Here is a 16,212-nt window from a genome sequence, read left to right on the forward strand (position 1 = left end):
CTCTCACTGTCAGCTTTAGGAAGTCCAGTAGGTGTTAAAGAGGTGCTCTTTTTTTTTTTTTTTTTTTTTTTAAACCTTTTAGATTTATTTTTTTTTGCTCTTCCTGGGTTCACTCCCTGACTACTTTGTCCTCCTTATCTCACCATCTTAATTCCCAGTGCATCTCACTGTTTAGCCCCCTTCTCTCTTTTTTGCTTACCTGTTTTATTGCTTTCCCCCCACTAACCCATCACCTTCTTTCACCCAGGCGGTGAAGCAGTATGGCACATATAAGGTTGGTTGGGTAAAATAACTTATTTTCGTAACAATCAAGTATCAAAAACTGAGGCTGAGTAGGAGAGGAGGACAGCATCCAACAGCGTGTCCTCCTCTCCTACTCTTTCTTCAGTGCCTAACAAATCTATCTCTTTCTCTCCCAGTGACCCTGTCTTTCTGCGTGAGCACCACTGGTTGAAGCTTGAAAATATTATATTGTAAACAAATTAATAACATAACTAGTTACACTGGTGGGACTGTTGAGCTCTGTTTCAGACTGATACTTCCGGTTCAGCCTTGTCCTCATCCTTAACACGTGCCTTTTTCAGTCGCGGAAAATACTTTTCAATACTCATCTGGATTGAAGCAGCAAACATTCAGTGTAAGAGAAAAAAAATGACATAACATTATTTATAATAAGTTCATTTGATCCACAGCTGCTACATATAGTGTTTTGACCTCGACAACCCAACCGCAATGTATCACAAACTTGCGACTAGTTAACTTTCTAAAGCAGGCGCAATCGCTTGTTTGCTAAGGGTCGGGTCGGGACTCCAACATTAACACACTGACAACATTGTATTCAGAATTTAAAATATTTTTATAGCACTTTTTAATGTGTGATTGCGTAAAGGTGTTCACGAGATACCAACCTTTCGTGAACTTGTGAATTTCACCAGCCGTCTTCTCTCGTTTTGATGGAGACAGACGCCGTGTGCACGGAGGTGAGGGGCTGTGTGTGTGTGTGTGTGTGTGTGTGTGTGTGTGTGTGTGTGTGTGTGTGTGTGTGTGTGTGTGTGTGTGTGTGTGTGTGTGTGTGTGTGTAGTAGTATGTGAGAGTGACAGAGAGACGGAGAGCAGGGAAAGGAAATGCAGCTGAACCAATACGCTGCATGTTTTAAATAGCGTAAAAAAAACACAATATGTGGCGGCTGGTGTTGATTGCGTGGCACACCGCCACAAATTAGTCTGTGTGGGAAACACGTGGAGGGGCATGAACCCCCGGTCCCCTGCTTTAATTACTCTCTTGCCTCTGTTTAGGTGTAATCACAGAGAGGTGAGCAGCCCATAAAGTCAGATAAAGTCTGTGAATTTCAGAACTGTGATATGTGAGTTGCCAATCTGTGGCATAAATGTAATTCTCCCCCATTTTGCGAACCAAGGAAATACACTAGAAAAGGTATGTTTTCTGCTCTGTTAATCATCCAGATCAGGCTCAATAACAGCTCCTTGATTAACTGCATGTTTTTCGCTCCTCCTAATTAACTTCTGGTTTATAAATGTAGTTGGCAAATCTTTATAATCATTGCCTACTCCGTCACTTTCTTATATACACACTCTAAATATGAATTCACTAGGACTGTGTCTTTTTCTGTCATTGTGCATGTGGATATGGCTCCATGCTAACCGAGAGGGAACATTGTAATCATTGTACTAGCGAACAGGCCACGTCCTTTCAATCTGTACAGTAAAAGCGTGGACCTGGTTTCTTGTTTTGTGCATCAACACGCAAACTGTATTCCTATACGAGTAGACTGAGGATATTTACAATTTTAAAGTACTAGTTAAAGTCTGACCTTAAATGTGTTTTGATCGATTGATTTAAATGAACTGAATTTGGACAGCTGCTAAAGTTGATGGCCTCTTCTCTACTTCCTATCCCCCTGCCTCCGGTGCCCTTGCTCGGATCACACCCATCTTCAAACTCGGCCTTCGTTTTGATCTCAGCTACACACACGTAAAGTTTCGTGACTGCGTCTTGGACAGTTGTGAAGCCATCGCGGTGACAGTCAGACAGGTAACACCTGGCAAAGTTCTCAAAACAGCCTCTGTGGTAGTACCAGCAGGACACACACACACACACACACACACACACACACACACACACACACACTTAAAGAAAACATTCAGCATATGCTGTCTTGTCGTCCTGCAGCACACTGCAGTAGAACTCCTGAACACCTCACTTTATTTCTTCAGCCTACAGAGAGGAGATGGCAGGTGCAATTGCATGTCATATATTTCAATGTTTTACTGCCACCTTGTCAATATGGATCACTAGTCCATCCATTGGGCTTATTCCAGCTGGAGAAATCAATTAACAGAACATTGTTGCACTTTTTATTCACCACATTCGTCAAGCATTCAAGTCGTTTAATTAGTCCTCGTGAAGATTGATGGCGTCCACATATTAATTGAGAGCTTTTTCATTAATGCACACACCTAAATAACTTATGGCAGCGCTGTAATGACAACTCCAAGCTAAAATTATTAAATACTGTGCAAAATTAGTTTTTAGTGTGATCCCTTTTACTGCCACCACTGATTTTCTGTATTCTCTTCCCTTGAGGCCTCCTGGGATGCAGTATGGATTTTGTTACTCTACACTATCAATTCTCCGACATTGAATTTTATGAGCCAAACGCGACACTGCAGGAGGCGCATATTAAAATGCTTGCATGCTTTTTTAACATCAAATGTGACTGTCCAGCTGCTTCCATCTCCTTAACTGTCTACACTTGCTGTTCTTGTGCCAGAACTTTCTTCCTGATTTGGACGAAGACATGACGCTCTATCTTGGGGAGATGGCGCCCCGCTGCTTGCAGAAAACCAAACCTTGATTGACACTTCACAGATTGTGTCTATGCAGTGTTACACGCGTGCTTTTTGTTGCCCATTTTTTGTCGTAACAAAAGCCTGAGAGGCTGAGAGAAGGCTTGGAGAATGACATCACCTTATATTCTCAATTGGGCAAATCCATCTCTTATATTGTTTGCAGAAATAGATTTCCCTCCGTGCGTACTTGTGAGTATTGGGAAAGGGTGAAACGTTGCTATCAAATATTAAAGATGCTATCAGGGCCAGTCACGACAAACCATATCAGTGTGGCTTAAGCTTCCACCCAACACTTTCTATCGCCTCCTCCCCCCATGCAAGGTGTTCCTCTACTATCTTTTCCTGCGCTGTTTTTCCTCTCTACACACCTCCTTCCTACGGAAGCCATGATAGAACACACTGCAACTTAAGAATACACAAATAGACAAATTAATAAAGCATCCACCCCAGTTCAACACATGCACATCATTTAAAAATATACAGATGTTGGAAAAAGATATATTGTTTACATTTTAAATAAACCATTTAAATTCCAGCAAATGGCCTTAGCAATAAAGAAGCCGTTCTTTATTTGTCACCGACTGTAGTTTTGTACTATTCTTACGTTAGATTTTTGTATATATAATAATCTATAATAATTCAATGCAAATACTCAAATATGGAAATTACTTACATTACAAATGCCCATCCCTAGTTACATATATTGTGTATATATATATATGTTGTTGGGCAAGACACTGAACCCCGAGTTGCCCCCGATGCTGTGCATCGGAGTGTAAATGTGTGTGAGTGTTTATCTGATGAGCAGGTGGCCTTGGCCACAGTGTATGAATGTGTGTGAATGGTTCCTGTACTATGTAAAAGCACTTTGAGTAGTCATTAAGACTAAAAAAGTGCTATATAAAAACAGTCCATTTACATTTAAATTGGTGAGAAATTTTCATGTGATTGTGTTTTAGCTATTTACATGTGTTTTCTTTATCTGCAGTGCATTGAGCTTCAGGGCCACCGTACCTTCTCCCACTCCAGCTTTACTCCACTCGAGCACTCCACTTTATACATCGAGCACATCGGCATTTTCAGTGCCCTGCTTTGTACGTACAAAGTGAAAGGGGATTTGACTGTAGCCATGACCATGATATTTTGTGTTTGCAATCTGCACGGCTTTTGAACCAAGTTCCTCAGTGTCTGGCATAGTCATACTCAAACACAAACACACTTTTCTAGAAGTGAGGTCAGATGCGGAGGAGCGTAATGACGGCTCAAAGCGCGGAGCTGAGTGAATCGATGGTGGTGGGTGCGTTGACGCGTGATGAATTGAAGAGTTAATCGGTCTGACGTCTCTAATGGCCCGACATAGGAATGAAAAATAAAAATAAATTAGTGGAAAGAAAGCCTTAGTCTGTATCCATCTGCCAAGGCCTTTTGTGGTATTGATTGGCCCCAGGCACTTAAAGCCTGATGTATTGTCAACATTGCAATCTATTGCCCGTCTGAGTGCACGCTCACAATCCGACTTCCACTGGGCTTTGGCATAGATAACTAGAAGTAGTAAGAGTGGGTGAAACGGTGTCTGACACACACATACTGTACATACACATACAATGTTTTTACAACATTTATCTTATCAGCTGTTAATGCACTCAACTATCAAGTTCTGAGTTTGTCATGATGCAGTAAAAAGTGAAGAGTTGCTCGTGCAGGGAATGATTTTGGGCTCTGCTGACTGTAATTACTACTGGGAAACCCAGAATGACTTTGTTACACTCTGGGAGACCTCCCAAATTCACTTTGAGGCTCTGCATGCTCCCGGCTCATTTAGATGACTGAGTGAATATTTAGGCTGTGTTTAAGGACTCCTGCAGCTGCCGTATGGATTGATAAAAGGGGCTGAGGACGGATTCATTCATGTGTGCACTGTATGGCTTGGTGAGCCAGGCTTATTCAAAGACTAAACTAATAGAAGGTTGTTTTTTTTTTTGCCATTTGAAAGTGCTTTGAAAGTTAGTTCTCACCTGTGGATTCTGAAGTAGCGGGGTGCCTCTTCCCTCTTATGAGTCTAGCTTTCACGCTTGTTCAACAACGAGCACATAATTCACTTCCTGGAGTCTGATTGGACAGTTATTTTCTTATGTAGCCACTATACTGGTGCACAAGTACTTTATTTCCTGCTGCTTTTAGCTTGTGTGTTTGTTCACGTTGCAATATGTATGTATGTGACACACAGTGAGCTGATGTGTCAGAAGTTGTTTAAAATATACCAGCAATTGTTCCACTGACGGTAATGGACCAGAACCACGTCAATACTTAATGTAACACTTTATTTAAAAACTGGGTAAAAGAGAAAATAAAAACATTTCTCCGGATTTAAAAGTTAATAAAAAAAGTCAGTCCGAGCTTCCGCCACAATTTCCAAGTCTATGTGACGTAGTCTGTTCAATAAGCAGGTCACGAGAGGGGCGGCCGATTCCGTCGGGGGTAGCCTGGGCTTCTCTTCCCCTACGCCACTCCGCGTTGCGATACCCACGCTGGAGGCACTGGGAGGGGGGGGAATAAGGACAGCTCTTAGTCAAGCATAACACACAAGAACAGTTCTTTTCCACACGCCCGGAGCGGGTAGCTAGCGGACTTTCCTTTACTTATCTGTACACAGGCGTTGAATCCTCCATTCAGGTGGCTGCATCCCCCTGCTGCTTTGACCTCTGTCATTGTGTCCCGATCTGCACCACCACCCGTTTGCCTGCACTTCCTTCAGTTCGTCACGGCTGTCGATGCTCCAGCCCGTGTGCTCATCTCCTATCCTCTGCTTTCCGGTGTGCCTGCTTCTCTGCTGTCCTCTCCGTCAGTCTGTTTCTGCGCCGCGTTCCTGCCGCTTCGTCCATGTTCCTTCTCCTCCTGTCTGTTCTCCGTTGTCTCTTTTCACTGCCCCCGGTCTCTCTGCCACACCTGTCTTCCATCCAATTCATCATTAGTTTTCCGCACCTGTCTTTACTCAGCCCGTCAGTCCAGGCCGTGCTGCGTCAAAGTCAAAGGGAGGGGGCGTGGTCTCGCCATAGTGGTGTATGTGTACATAAATATATATCAACCCCACCATAATAAACCGTTCATTCATAGTTAGCCGAGGTACGCATGCAGTAGATTATAAAATGCACGGGCACAGCAAACAGGATGAAAATAAACATGCAAACACTAAAATCCTTAAAAACACGTGCAATTAGTTAATAAAAACAACATACCGGCACGGCAATTCACATGCAATAATAAAATCAGTGGCACACAGGGGTATTCCTATATATTGAGATTCTTCACCTTTGACATTTGTAGGTATGACGTACAAGCTGAACAGATGAATATGGCTTTCCCAACATTATACTGCTGAGTGTCTTTGAGTCTGAGTGACAGCTTGTGCACTGGGGTTCAATTCATAATGACTGGTATCCTGTCGCTTCTCCAGTCTTCTGGAGGCACGTGTGACAAAATATTCTCAACTCAGGCCCATTCATCAGCTTTTTGTGAGCTTTCAACCTCATGTTATGGTCTTTGTCAACAAATTTACCTTGGAGCTGACATTATTTTGTCAAGCAAGCTGCTACTTGGGTCAAGAATGGTCTTCCACGGTCAAACCTGGAGTTAGTAAAGCAGCTTTCAAGAAACGTTCGAGTAGCAAATTGATTACAAGACAGCAGGTTCACAAAATAATGCACCAAAGATACTACGAATGAGCTCTTAACACTTGCTCTCTGAGTTATTTGATAAGCCGTGGCCACCACCAGACAGCTCAAGATAAAGAAGCAAATTGACTGTAACTGAAGTTATGAGCCTCTCAATCACTCAACCTAATACTATAGAAAATGCATTGGCTGTTAGCGAGAGTTATTACGGTGTACACTATATAGGACTCATATGATCCCTAAAGGCCTTTTAGCATGTATTGTACAATCAATAGTCACTACAAATGCAAATTAACGGGATGGCCTGAGTTGTCAGAGATTAAATTTTGCCTGCTGGCACACTATGTGGTTCTGTACATAGAATTCCCAATAGTATGTAGTGTGTAATGAATGCTTCTCAGAAGTTTGTTGTGTTATGTTGAGTAACTGTTCTGTCAGTGGTTATGAATTTACATTTAATTCCCTGTTGGTTGGGAAAACAGATTTTTAACAAAGAATTTGATCTGTTTATGTATTAGGTTAGACAGAAGTTTAGAATCGATTTGATTTACAGCATGCAGTATAGTCCAGTATCGCAAATTTACAAATTTGCCTCAAGAGGCTTTACGATCTGTACAGCATCCGACACCCTTTGTCCTTAAGACCTGGGTTCAGATGAGGGAACCCCTCCCCAAGATCAAGATTTAGGTTGGTTTAGACCTGGTTGATGATTGGGATAGGGCAGTTAGCCACTGAGATTTTGCATTTAGACTAGTATCAAAAAGTTGTTATATTGCCAGAAAATTGGATTGCCCTGGGAGTATAGGTTTAAGCATACAGTATAGCTAGCAATCCAAGCTATTTATGAACATTGAGACATCGTTGCGATCACTACACCCAAATGAAACCACAAACTGCCACGCGGCTGCTTTGTATTTAGATCTGCTCGGGCCAGTGTTGGGGCAGAAATTGGCATAGGTTCCTCTTCTATGATTTTTATTGTGTTCCTGTATGACTTAGGCTTTTTATGATAAAATAGTGGTTCTAAAGAACGCTTGTTTTTTTTTATTCTGAGGTGCCTATACCAAATCCTGATATTTCCCTGTTGGTGTTATTGAGAATCAAAAATGTTCTGCTTATACCTTCTATATACTAGCGGTTATTATAATGTGTTTGAAAAAAATACCACAAAATAAGACAAAAATGCAAGAAACCTTTCAAATAACCGTTTTACGATGGTGCTTTCTTTTAAATGTACATTGGAATTAATGGAAATTCTGTGCATGTCTGTTCTTGAAAGGCCTTTGGACCCCATCCCTCTAATTTCCTACTTTGTCAGTCTACTTGTCACTCAAGACGCAATGGTCTGTAGTAATTTAATTTATCCGTTGTCTCCACAGGTCATCTTTGAAGCGACCATTTCCGAAGAGCGGCAGGGCTACATTGCCTTGGACGACATTGTGCTGCTCAATTACCCCTGTTGTAAGTACCCATTCTGCACTGCTCCTAGCCTACCTGCTGACCTTTACTTAGCCTGGGGAAAGTGTCTGGCTGAGTAACCAAAGCCAGGGCCTGGAAGCTTCAGGAACAGTTTCCCGGAGGTGATTGAAGGCTATGAGGCAATCCGGCAACCATGGCACATATACCTGGTACCTGTCCGAGTGTCACAGCAACAATAACACAGCAGGAGGCTTCTCTTTTGTCCGTGCAGAATGGCTGACCTTTTCCTCTAAACGCTATGCTCCCAGCCGGGTGCTTTTAGAGCTAATGTGGTGTTACAGGCAGGAAAAGGACAGCTAGTGGTTGCACTTTGATCCTTTCCGGGAGATAATTTTTTCTTTGTCATCACTGAGATATCAGGGGGTTCAAGCTTTAGAAGTGCTGGTAATGTTACATTAGGTTCTGTTCTGTTGGATTTACCTTTATACCCCCCGCAAGTCCTTTGGTGCACAGGCTCTGTGTAGATGTATACCAGACCCTTTTCTTTCAATGCTGTGCTTTTTCCAAGAAGCTCTATTGGAGGCCATAGACAAAAGCTAAATCGGCTCTGATTGGTCTGCCTGGAAGTAGAGCTGGGCAATATATCGATATTATATCGATAGTGTGATATGAGACTAGATATTGTCTTAGATTTTGGATATTGTAATATCGTAATATGGCATAAGTGTTGTCTTTTCCTGGTTTTAAAGGCTGTATTACAGTAAAGTGATGTAATTTTCTGAAATCACCAGACTGTTATTTGCCTTTACCCACTTAGTCATTATATCCACATTACTGATGATTATTTATCTAAAATCTCATTGTGTAAATAATTTGTGAAAGCACCAATAGTCAAAACTCCAATATCGTTGCGGTATCGATATCGAGGTATTTGGTCAAAAATATCGTGTTATTTGATTTTCTCCATATCGCCCAGCCCTATCTGGAAGTAGCCGTCATTGTAAAAATCTGTGCTGACCCGTGTTGACTTCCAAAAATAGAAAATAATATACTTCAATTGAAAATGGGTCATTATTGGCTTTTATATCAAATAACATTTCACATTATTGTGATGGAAACCAGAGTGTTTGATTTTATATTACTCTATAATTAGTCAGTTCTACACTGGTGGTTGATGGAATGCCATGAACCTAAATTGACTATAATGCAAGGTTTTAATTACACTCTACACATATAGATGATTATGTTTTTTTGTTGCCATTATTATTAGTTAATTCCAGTTGTTTCAGTGAGGGTTTTATTGCATCATGGTTTGTTTAATTTCAGTTTCTGAGCCAGAAATGAAAAACTGAAGTATTATGTTTTAAGGGTTTAGCAGCATACAGTATATTTGCTCAAAGTTATATATTAAAGCAGGTTAAAAAATTAAATGAATTGATATATTAAAGCTGCACAAATCAATACTTTTATTTTGAAGGGACAGTTTGGATCTTTTGAAGTGGGGTTGTATGAGGCACTTGTCCATTAGTCAGTGTATTAGCTACAGTAGATGGCCGTTGGCACGTCGCCCAGTTTTGGAGACAGGAGTCCCGACACAGAAGCTAAGCAACGTACTGCTGCTGTGGACGGGGGCAGCAGCTAAATGCATTTTAGCCACTTAAAAAAAAACAGCTAAAAAAAATCTATCAATTTTTAAGTGTATGGTATATTTACAATATTTTCACCACTTTACCTCGCTGTCAGACAGCCGTTTCCAACGGAAAACTAAAGCCTCTATATCCATCTTCGCCCTTTTCAAAGGCACCAGACTCCGTTGACAAAAACAATAATTTAACCACGCAGGACACGGGAGTTGCTGGTGTGCCGCTGCCTCGACTTAAAGCGTAACTCTCGCCAAAATGCATCCTACGGTATTTGTGTGAATGTACATGAGTCAAACTTTAGTTTAAACGCATATTTAAGACCGAATCGCCACTTTCGTTTTTGGGTCAAATGGCCTTTTGAATGGGAGAGCTAGGGGCACTCTCATGCTAGTGTCAAAATAGCTATTTTCTAAGAAGGCTCGACACAACATGAAACTTTGCTCGAAGTATCACCAGGGGCTCTACACATGAACGAAAGCATTGACAACATTCTTTGTGTACCCAGATTTACTAAAAAGAAAGTTTTTTGAGCAACTCACCGCAGCTGTTGTTGTTTCCGGCCACTACCACCTCGGCAGTCAAAACGAGTCGATATCCGAATGCGAATGAACGGACTCCATATGAGGCTCCTTTTTCAACTACATGGTCAATATTGTTTTTCAATAATGACAAAACAACGACTTATCCGTGCATTCATATGGAACTAAGCTTTAGGAGCTTTCCGTCTTTAACGCTCCTCCCTGTTACGTTGCATTCGGAAATCGATTGTTTTTGACTGACAAAATGGCTGCGGCCGGAAACAACAACAGCTGCGAGTTGCTTAAAAACTTTCTTTTTAGTAAATCTGTGTACACAAAGAATGTTGTCAATGCTTTCGTTCATGTGTAGAGCCCCTGGTGATACTCTGAGCAAAGTTTCATGTTGTGTCGAGCCTTCTTAGTATTTCGAAAAATGGCTATTTTGAGACTAGCATGAGAGTGTCCCTAGCTCTCCCATTCAAAAGGCCATTTGACCCTAAAAACGAGAATATAGTCAATCTTAAAAGTGGCGATTCGGTCCTAAATATGCTTTTAAACTAAAGTTTGACTCACGTACATTCACAAAAATACCCTAGGATGCATTTTGGCGAGAGTTACACTTTAAACAGAGTGTTTCGGACAAAAAGGTGAATACAACTGTATTCAGACAGACAGCATGAGGGAAATAAAACATTAAAGCATGTCAACAGTAGAGAGCCAAAATACAAATATAATCTGGAAAATGGGCTTATGTCTCCTTTAAACATTGCTGTCATACATCAACTATCTGCAGTTTATATCCAACCATACTGACTTTGGTATTGTTCAGAAACCTAGTATTTCTGTCCAGACTTGCTGCTTGGATCCACACTGGCCTTCTGTGAGAACAGTCATTTTGTTTTGTAGCTGCATAAATGTGGGGAAATGTTAATGAATGATAATGTAGGGGGTTCATTAGCTCATGAAATTCAGATATCCTTTTCTGGCTCTGCTGAAAAATCAAGCAGGCCACACGTTATAAATCATTAAATCCTCACCGGGAAAACAGACAGAGAAGCTGGCATAACCCTTTCTAAAACCAGCGCAAATCTTTTTTTTTTTTTTACCCAAGCTCATCTCAAAGTTTGTTACTTGCCTTTTGTCACTCTATGCTCAGAGGAGCAGGATGCGTTTCCATGGTAATTTTGGAAGGGGCTTTTTGGATAGGTAGCGTTGCCAGGGCCCCTCGATATGTGACTTAGGCTGGGTTTAGCCGTGTTGCAGATGGTGGCGCTTGGACCCACCACATGCCTTATTAGCTCACATTAGGGTACAGTATCCCTGCCAGAAACTGTTTTATTTATATATATACACACACACACACACACACACACCATAAATACATGAATCATAGAGCACAACGTATGTATACTACACGCATACACGCTCATCTACTCATACGCATACAAATGCCAACTACAGAAAAAGCATACTGCACAATCACGTATTATTTTGTACCAGCTGGTGTAGCTGCAGGCGCAGTCACCCGTAACAACCCTTTAAAGCACGCAGTCAAACAAAGATGTAAGTAAACATTAGTAAGCTGGCAGAAATTTCCCTACAGGCAGCAAGAATAATGGTATGCCCCCGTAGGAAAGATTGTAGTCAAAGGCAACTGCTATTCAGTTTGCATTCCCACTCAGTTGACATTTGTGTTGTTTTCCTCTGGAGTCCGTGTCTGTATTCTAAACACGTGTTTGAGTCAAGACCAATCTCTCCTGCATCATGAATAAGAGGCAGCATTTTAAATTTAGGGAAGCAACATCTCACACAGTCGGAATGCATTTGGGACTCAAATTACCTTGCCTATATTTAAGTTTCGCTGTATTAATTAAGGCTTGACGGGTCACACATCGACACTACTGGGCTTTTTATGTTTTACATTTTCTCAGGAACCAATAATGCAACTGCCTCATCCTCAAATGACGGCTGCTATAATTGGGGCTGTGAACGCTCCTCTTTAAAAGATGACTTGAAAGTTTATTCTGGTTTCCTCCAGACAAAATGCTCTGACTGGCACCACAACAGTTGTGCAGGGTGTACACTTTGCTAGCTTTCACTCTTTGCTTCAGCTTTATTTCAGTCAGAGACTTCCTTGCAAATATGAAAAAGATTTATTGTAAATGTCATAACCCAAATATGACATGTACACCGTCTTTAGAGATTAGACGCCATCGTAACAATATGTTTTAAAGGGGTAGCGCAAACCCAGACCTATCCCCCGATGGAGTCTAGACACTGGTGGTGGTGGTGGTGAAGGAGCACAGGAGACCAAATCGAAAGCGCCAAGGTTGGGGGTCAGCTGACGAAGACCCAGGGTACCATGGGTGAGACCACCGGCGGTTGAAGGGGAGGAGGCGGGTCGCACTCTAGTCTTGAAATGACAACTGACAACCGCAGAGGAGAGACCCGATTTAAAACAGGGATGTCATGCTGTGATTGGCTTGTGAAACACATGGCTGAATCCGATTGGTTTAACTGAAAAGTGAATGCCTAGCTGAGTCTGATTGGTTACTGAAAGTAAATGCCTAGGAACAGCTGACAACTCAGTATGATGTGAAAACATTATTGAAGTCTTCCTGGAAGAATTTACACTGAGCTCCATTTCTGGTATGCAGAATTAGTTTGACATGGTTTACATATGTGGAATGAGCTAATTGTTATTTGATATATCCACCTTAGGGAATTTGTTAGCGCAGAGCCGGCTTTATTTGGTCGGATAGAGCATGAAAAGAAGAGAAAAAGAAAATCAAAAGGCAATAGGTAAAATGTGAGATGCATGTTTCTGTGGCCCAATCCTTATCCAGATGATGCTGTTGGTTACTGTGGAAACCAAGGATAAAAGTGTGTCCTGTGAATAGTGCAGGTCTCTGCATCAAAATGTAATTTTGTTCATCACGTCAGGGTCCAGTAGAAACATTTTGCAGTACACCACAGCACGAGTTCCGGTCACTGTGGTCCATCTCTTATATGATGGAGGTTATTATTTTCTCATTATGTGGTCATCATGTTGCTTCATTGCCCGAAAAATCATTCCAGTGTGATGTAGGACAGTTTATCTCACCCTGTGTTTTCCGTCATATACATTCTGCAGCGCCGGCGGGCTGGTGCAAAATTCTCACCGCCGCGGCTTCAGAATTGTATGAAATGTCATGAAGTGACAATTAAACGACTCTGCGGAGCTGTCCGCCTAGACACTCAAACCAAACGCTCGTCCTCTCTCTTGGGAATGAGCAACTGGAACAGTGACAGGACGTCAATCACTTGCAATCTCATGATCACAACAGCCCCAGTAGCCTACAGCATTCTCTCCTCAGGCAGAGTGCCATATAGGGACGAGTTCCTCGATGATGGCTGCGTTCCCATGGAAAACGTGTTCACGTGGAAAACGTGTTCCATTGGGACGATCCCCCAAAATATGACCGCATACAGTAGCTTGGAAAATATTGTTTGGGGCACTGAATCTGCGGATGTTACTGTTTATCTGACCACATATGAAACAAGAATTAGCTAGATCGCGCACCCCACGGTCCCTCTGCCTCACTCCCCGCCTCCACGAGACTACTTCGAGACTACTGCCGGGAAGAGAATGGGCAGCAGCTCCGGAGACTGACCTTTCAGTTAGCGGCTGTTGCAAATTAAATTCAGCCAGCGCAAACCTTTTTTTTTTCTCCAATTGGGACAGCAGTGCCGCACAACCAGCCGCAGTTCCTACCCCTGGCGTTGCGCCCCGCTCGGAATTGCGCAACCAATTCCAGAACGTTCCTGCGCTGCGCTTTGCCTCTCTGCTTGTAAAGTAGGCTATCTTTCACCTCAAGACAGCGCCACTTCTCACCAATACAGATAGGATTGGAGATGAAAAGTTAACTGACACGTAACCGTGATCAGCTTCGTGGGGAATTAAGAATCAATTCCACCTGTCTAGTAGCCTAGGCACACTACGACAGACGCTCCACTTAGCACCAACTGCAATGTTTAATTTTAAATGAATGTAGCCTCCTCCAAACTTCTGAAAATAAAATAAAAATGAGAGGAAACACTGTTGTCATGTGAAATCAGAATGTTGTGTTTCCATTAGAACATCTTTTAGATGATTTGATTTACCGGGTGGCCATGTTGTCATTGTTTATAAGGCGTTCAGGTTTCAGATTCAGGTTCAGTGATAAGTGTAGCAAATGATCCTTCACTATAGTGGCTAGATAAACAGAGCTGCTGTTAGCTTCCCACCTGTCATGTTAGATCATCTATTTCATCCTCAATCTGTGTGCATTTGGGGAGTTTAAACTTTTTTTTACACTTCACCACAATGTCTTCTGACAAGCTACAGAGAACAAGCATCAGAAATCACTTGTATTAAATATGTCATGACTATAACAGATGTCAGAAATATACAATGTATTTAAAGTACCGTATCCATTTCTCGCTTCTAAAGTACTGAGGGTGGAAAGGTAAGTAAGCTAGCTCTCCATTTTTTGATATTTATTATGAAGCTAAAGGTTTTTTTTAAGCTACATTTGGTGAAGAAAACTAGTCAGTTGAGAAATAGAGATTTCTGACCTGGTAGGAAACGTGTAGGAACAATCTGTAGGAAGCGGACATAATTACAGAATGTAAATAGTATGCTTATTTATAGCGCAACATCAGTTGCTGTCTGCTAGCTAGCGTTAGCATGAAATTAAGTTAGCTAGTAGCTAACTGGTCTATCTGGTAGAATTTGGTTTTAACCCTCAAACACTAACTATTTATCTTCGTCCTAGCCTTATGTTTAGAACTTTTGTAGTCATTATGCAGTTTGTTTGAATTTATTGTTAAAATAAAGGTAATGGGAGGTTTTAGTGTAGTATAGGGCTAATGCTGGTTCAAACCTTTATCTGCATGCCAAAAATACACTAATTGTGGTGCGAAACAGCACAAAAAAAAGTAGTACAAAATATAATAATTGTTAGCTGTGGTCCAAAAGTAACCACATTATACTCTTCAAAACTTGTTTCAGTTGAACTTTTGTCTCGTGTAAAAAATGTGAGAGAACCATTTTGGATGTAGTTAGGCTACATGGGTATTGTTGATGATACAATATGTGCCAACTTTTAACTTAATGCAAATTTTGAAGGATTATAGAAATGTTAATATTCAAAGGTAATTGTTGGATACAGTTAGCCCACAATGCTTTTTACATAATGTAATGAATGTTAAAGCTTGACGCAAAGCCAAGCAAGGCATTAGTGAAATTGAGAAGTACCACTTTTTAAAATAGGTGCACAGTAATGAGAAAAGGGCAGCGCTCCTTCTACAGCAAATACCTGATGCTCCCTAGCATTCTATCAGTGAGCCAATCCATTTTGACACATTTTCACAGTAGGAAAAGTACAGGTGTAAATAACATATTGAGTAATGGCTGAATTTCATTTAGCTGCCTCAGGTTCGGGGTCCTGGCATTGCCCACGCTTGCTCAGTGTAACACTTGGCAGAGTCGTCCTTGATTATAAGTAACAATTCTGCATTTCTTATGATGCAAAGTCAAAATGTATGCTTTTTATAAAAGCTCTGTTATTTTTATGAGCTGCTTTTTTTATAATATCACATTTTGACTTTACGGGGATGTGAATGAAAAAAAACTCAAGCTCATATCACTGGTGTTCTTGCTTGTCAGAAGCAGTGAAATATTTTTGTCTGCATTGCAGTAGCACAAGTCATAAAGGCACACTGATGTATTAATGATAAACGCGCACACTGAGTATATATTTATAGCATCTTTGTGCTCTGCTACTTGCTTACTGATCAGAACAGAGCTGAAAATGACAACATGGCAATGAAAATTATCCCCTGCTACTTTGATCAGGCAACAACGGAGCAGGGGGTCTAGACATCCGAGTCAATGGAACTGACGAGCAGATAATTAGACTCTGAGACAATAGAAGAAAACAAATTATATTTACTGTACATGTGATGTTTAAAATAATATGATTTTTGGAGTAGTATTTGGAGTACAGTTTTCTAAAAGCTAGGTTAAAGGGATAGTTAGATGTTTTTGAAGTGGGGTTGTATTAGGTA

General features: G+C 41.2%; 1 protein-coding gene across 9 annotated transcripts in view; it reads left to right on the forward strand.

The window, feature by feature from the left end:
• The window catches only part of LOC120571198 (receptor-type tyrosine-protein phosphatase U-like), a 243,153-nt gene that overhangs the window by 119,616 nt on the left and 107,325 nt on the right, over window positions 1-16,212 (forward strand). For all 9 annotated transcript variants that reach the window (XM_039819974.1, XM_039819976.1, XM_039819981.1 and 6 more), the window contains exon 4: window positions 7,922-8,003. In XM_039819974.1, the coding sequence (XP_039675908.1) occupies window positions 7,922-8,003 (82 nt within the window). The remainder of the gene's footprint in view (window positions 1-7,921; window positions 8,004-16,212) is intronic.

This window comes from Perca fluviatilis, chromosome 13 (genome assembly GCF_010015445.1).
Source record: "Perca fluviatilis chromosome 13, GENO_Pfluv_1.0, whole genome shotgun sequence".
NCBI classification, from domain to species: Eukaryota; Metazoa; Chordata; class Actinopteri; order Perciformes; family Percidae; genus Perca; species Perca fluviatilis.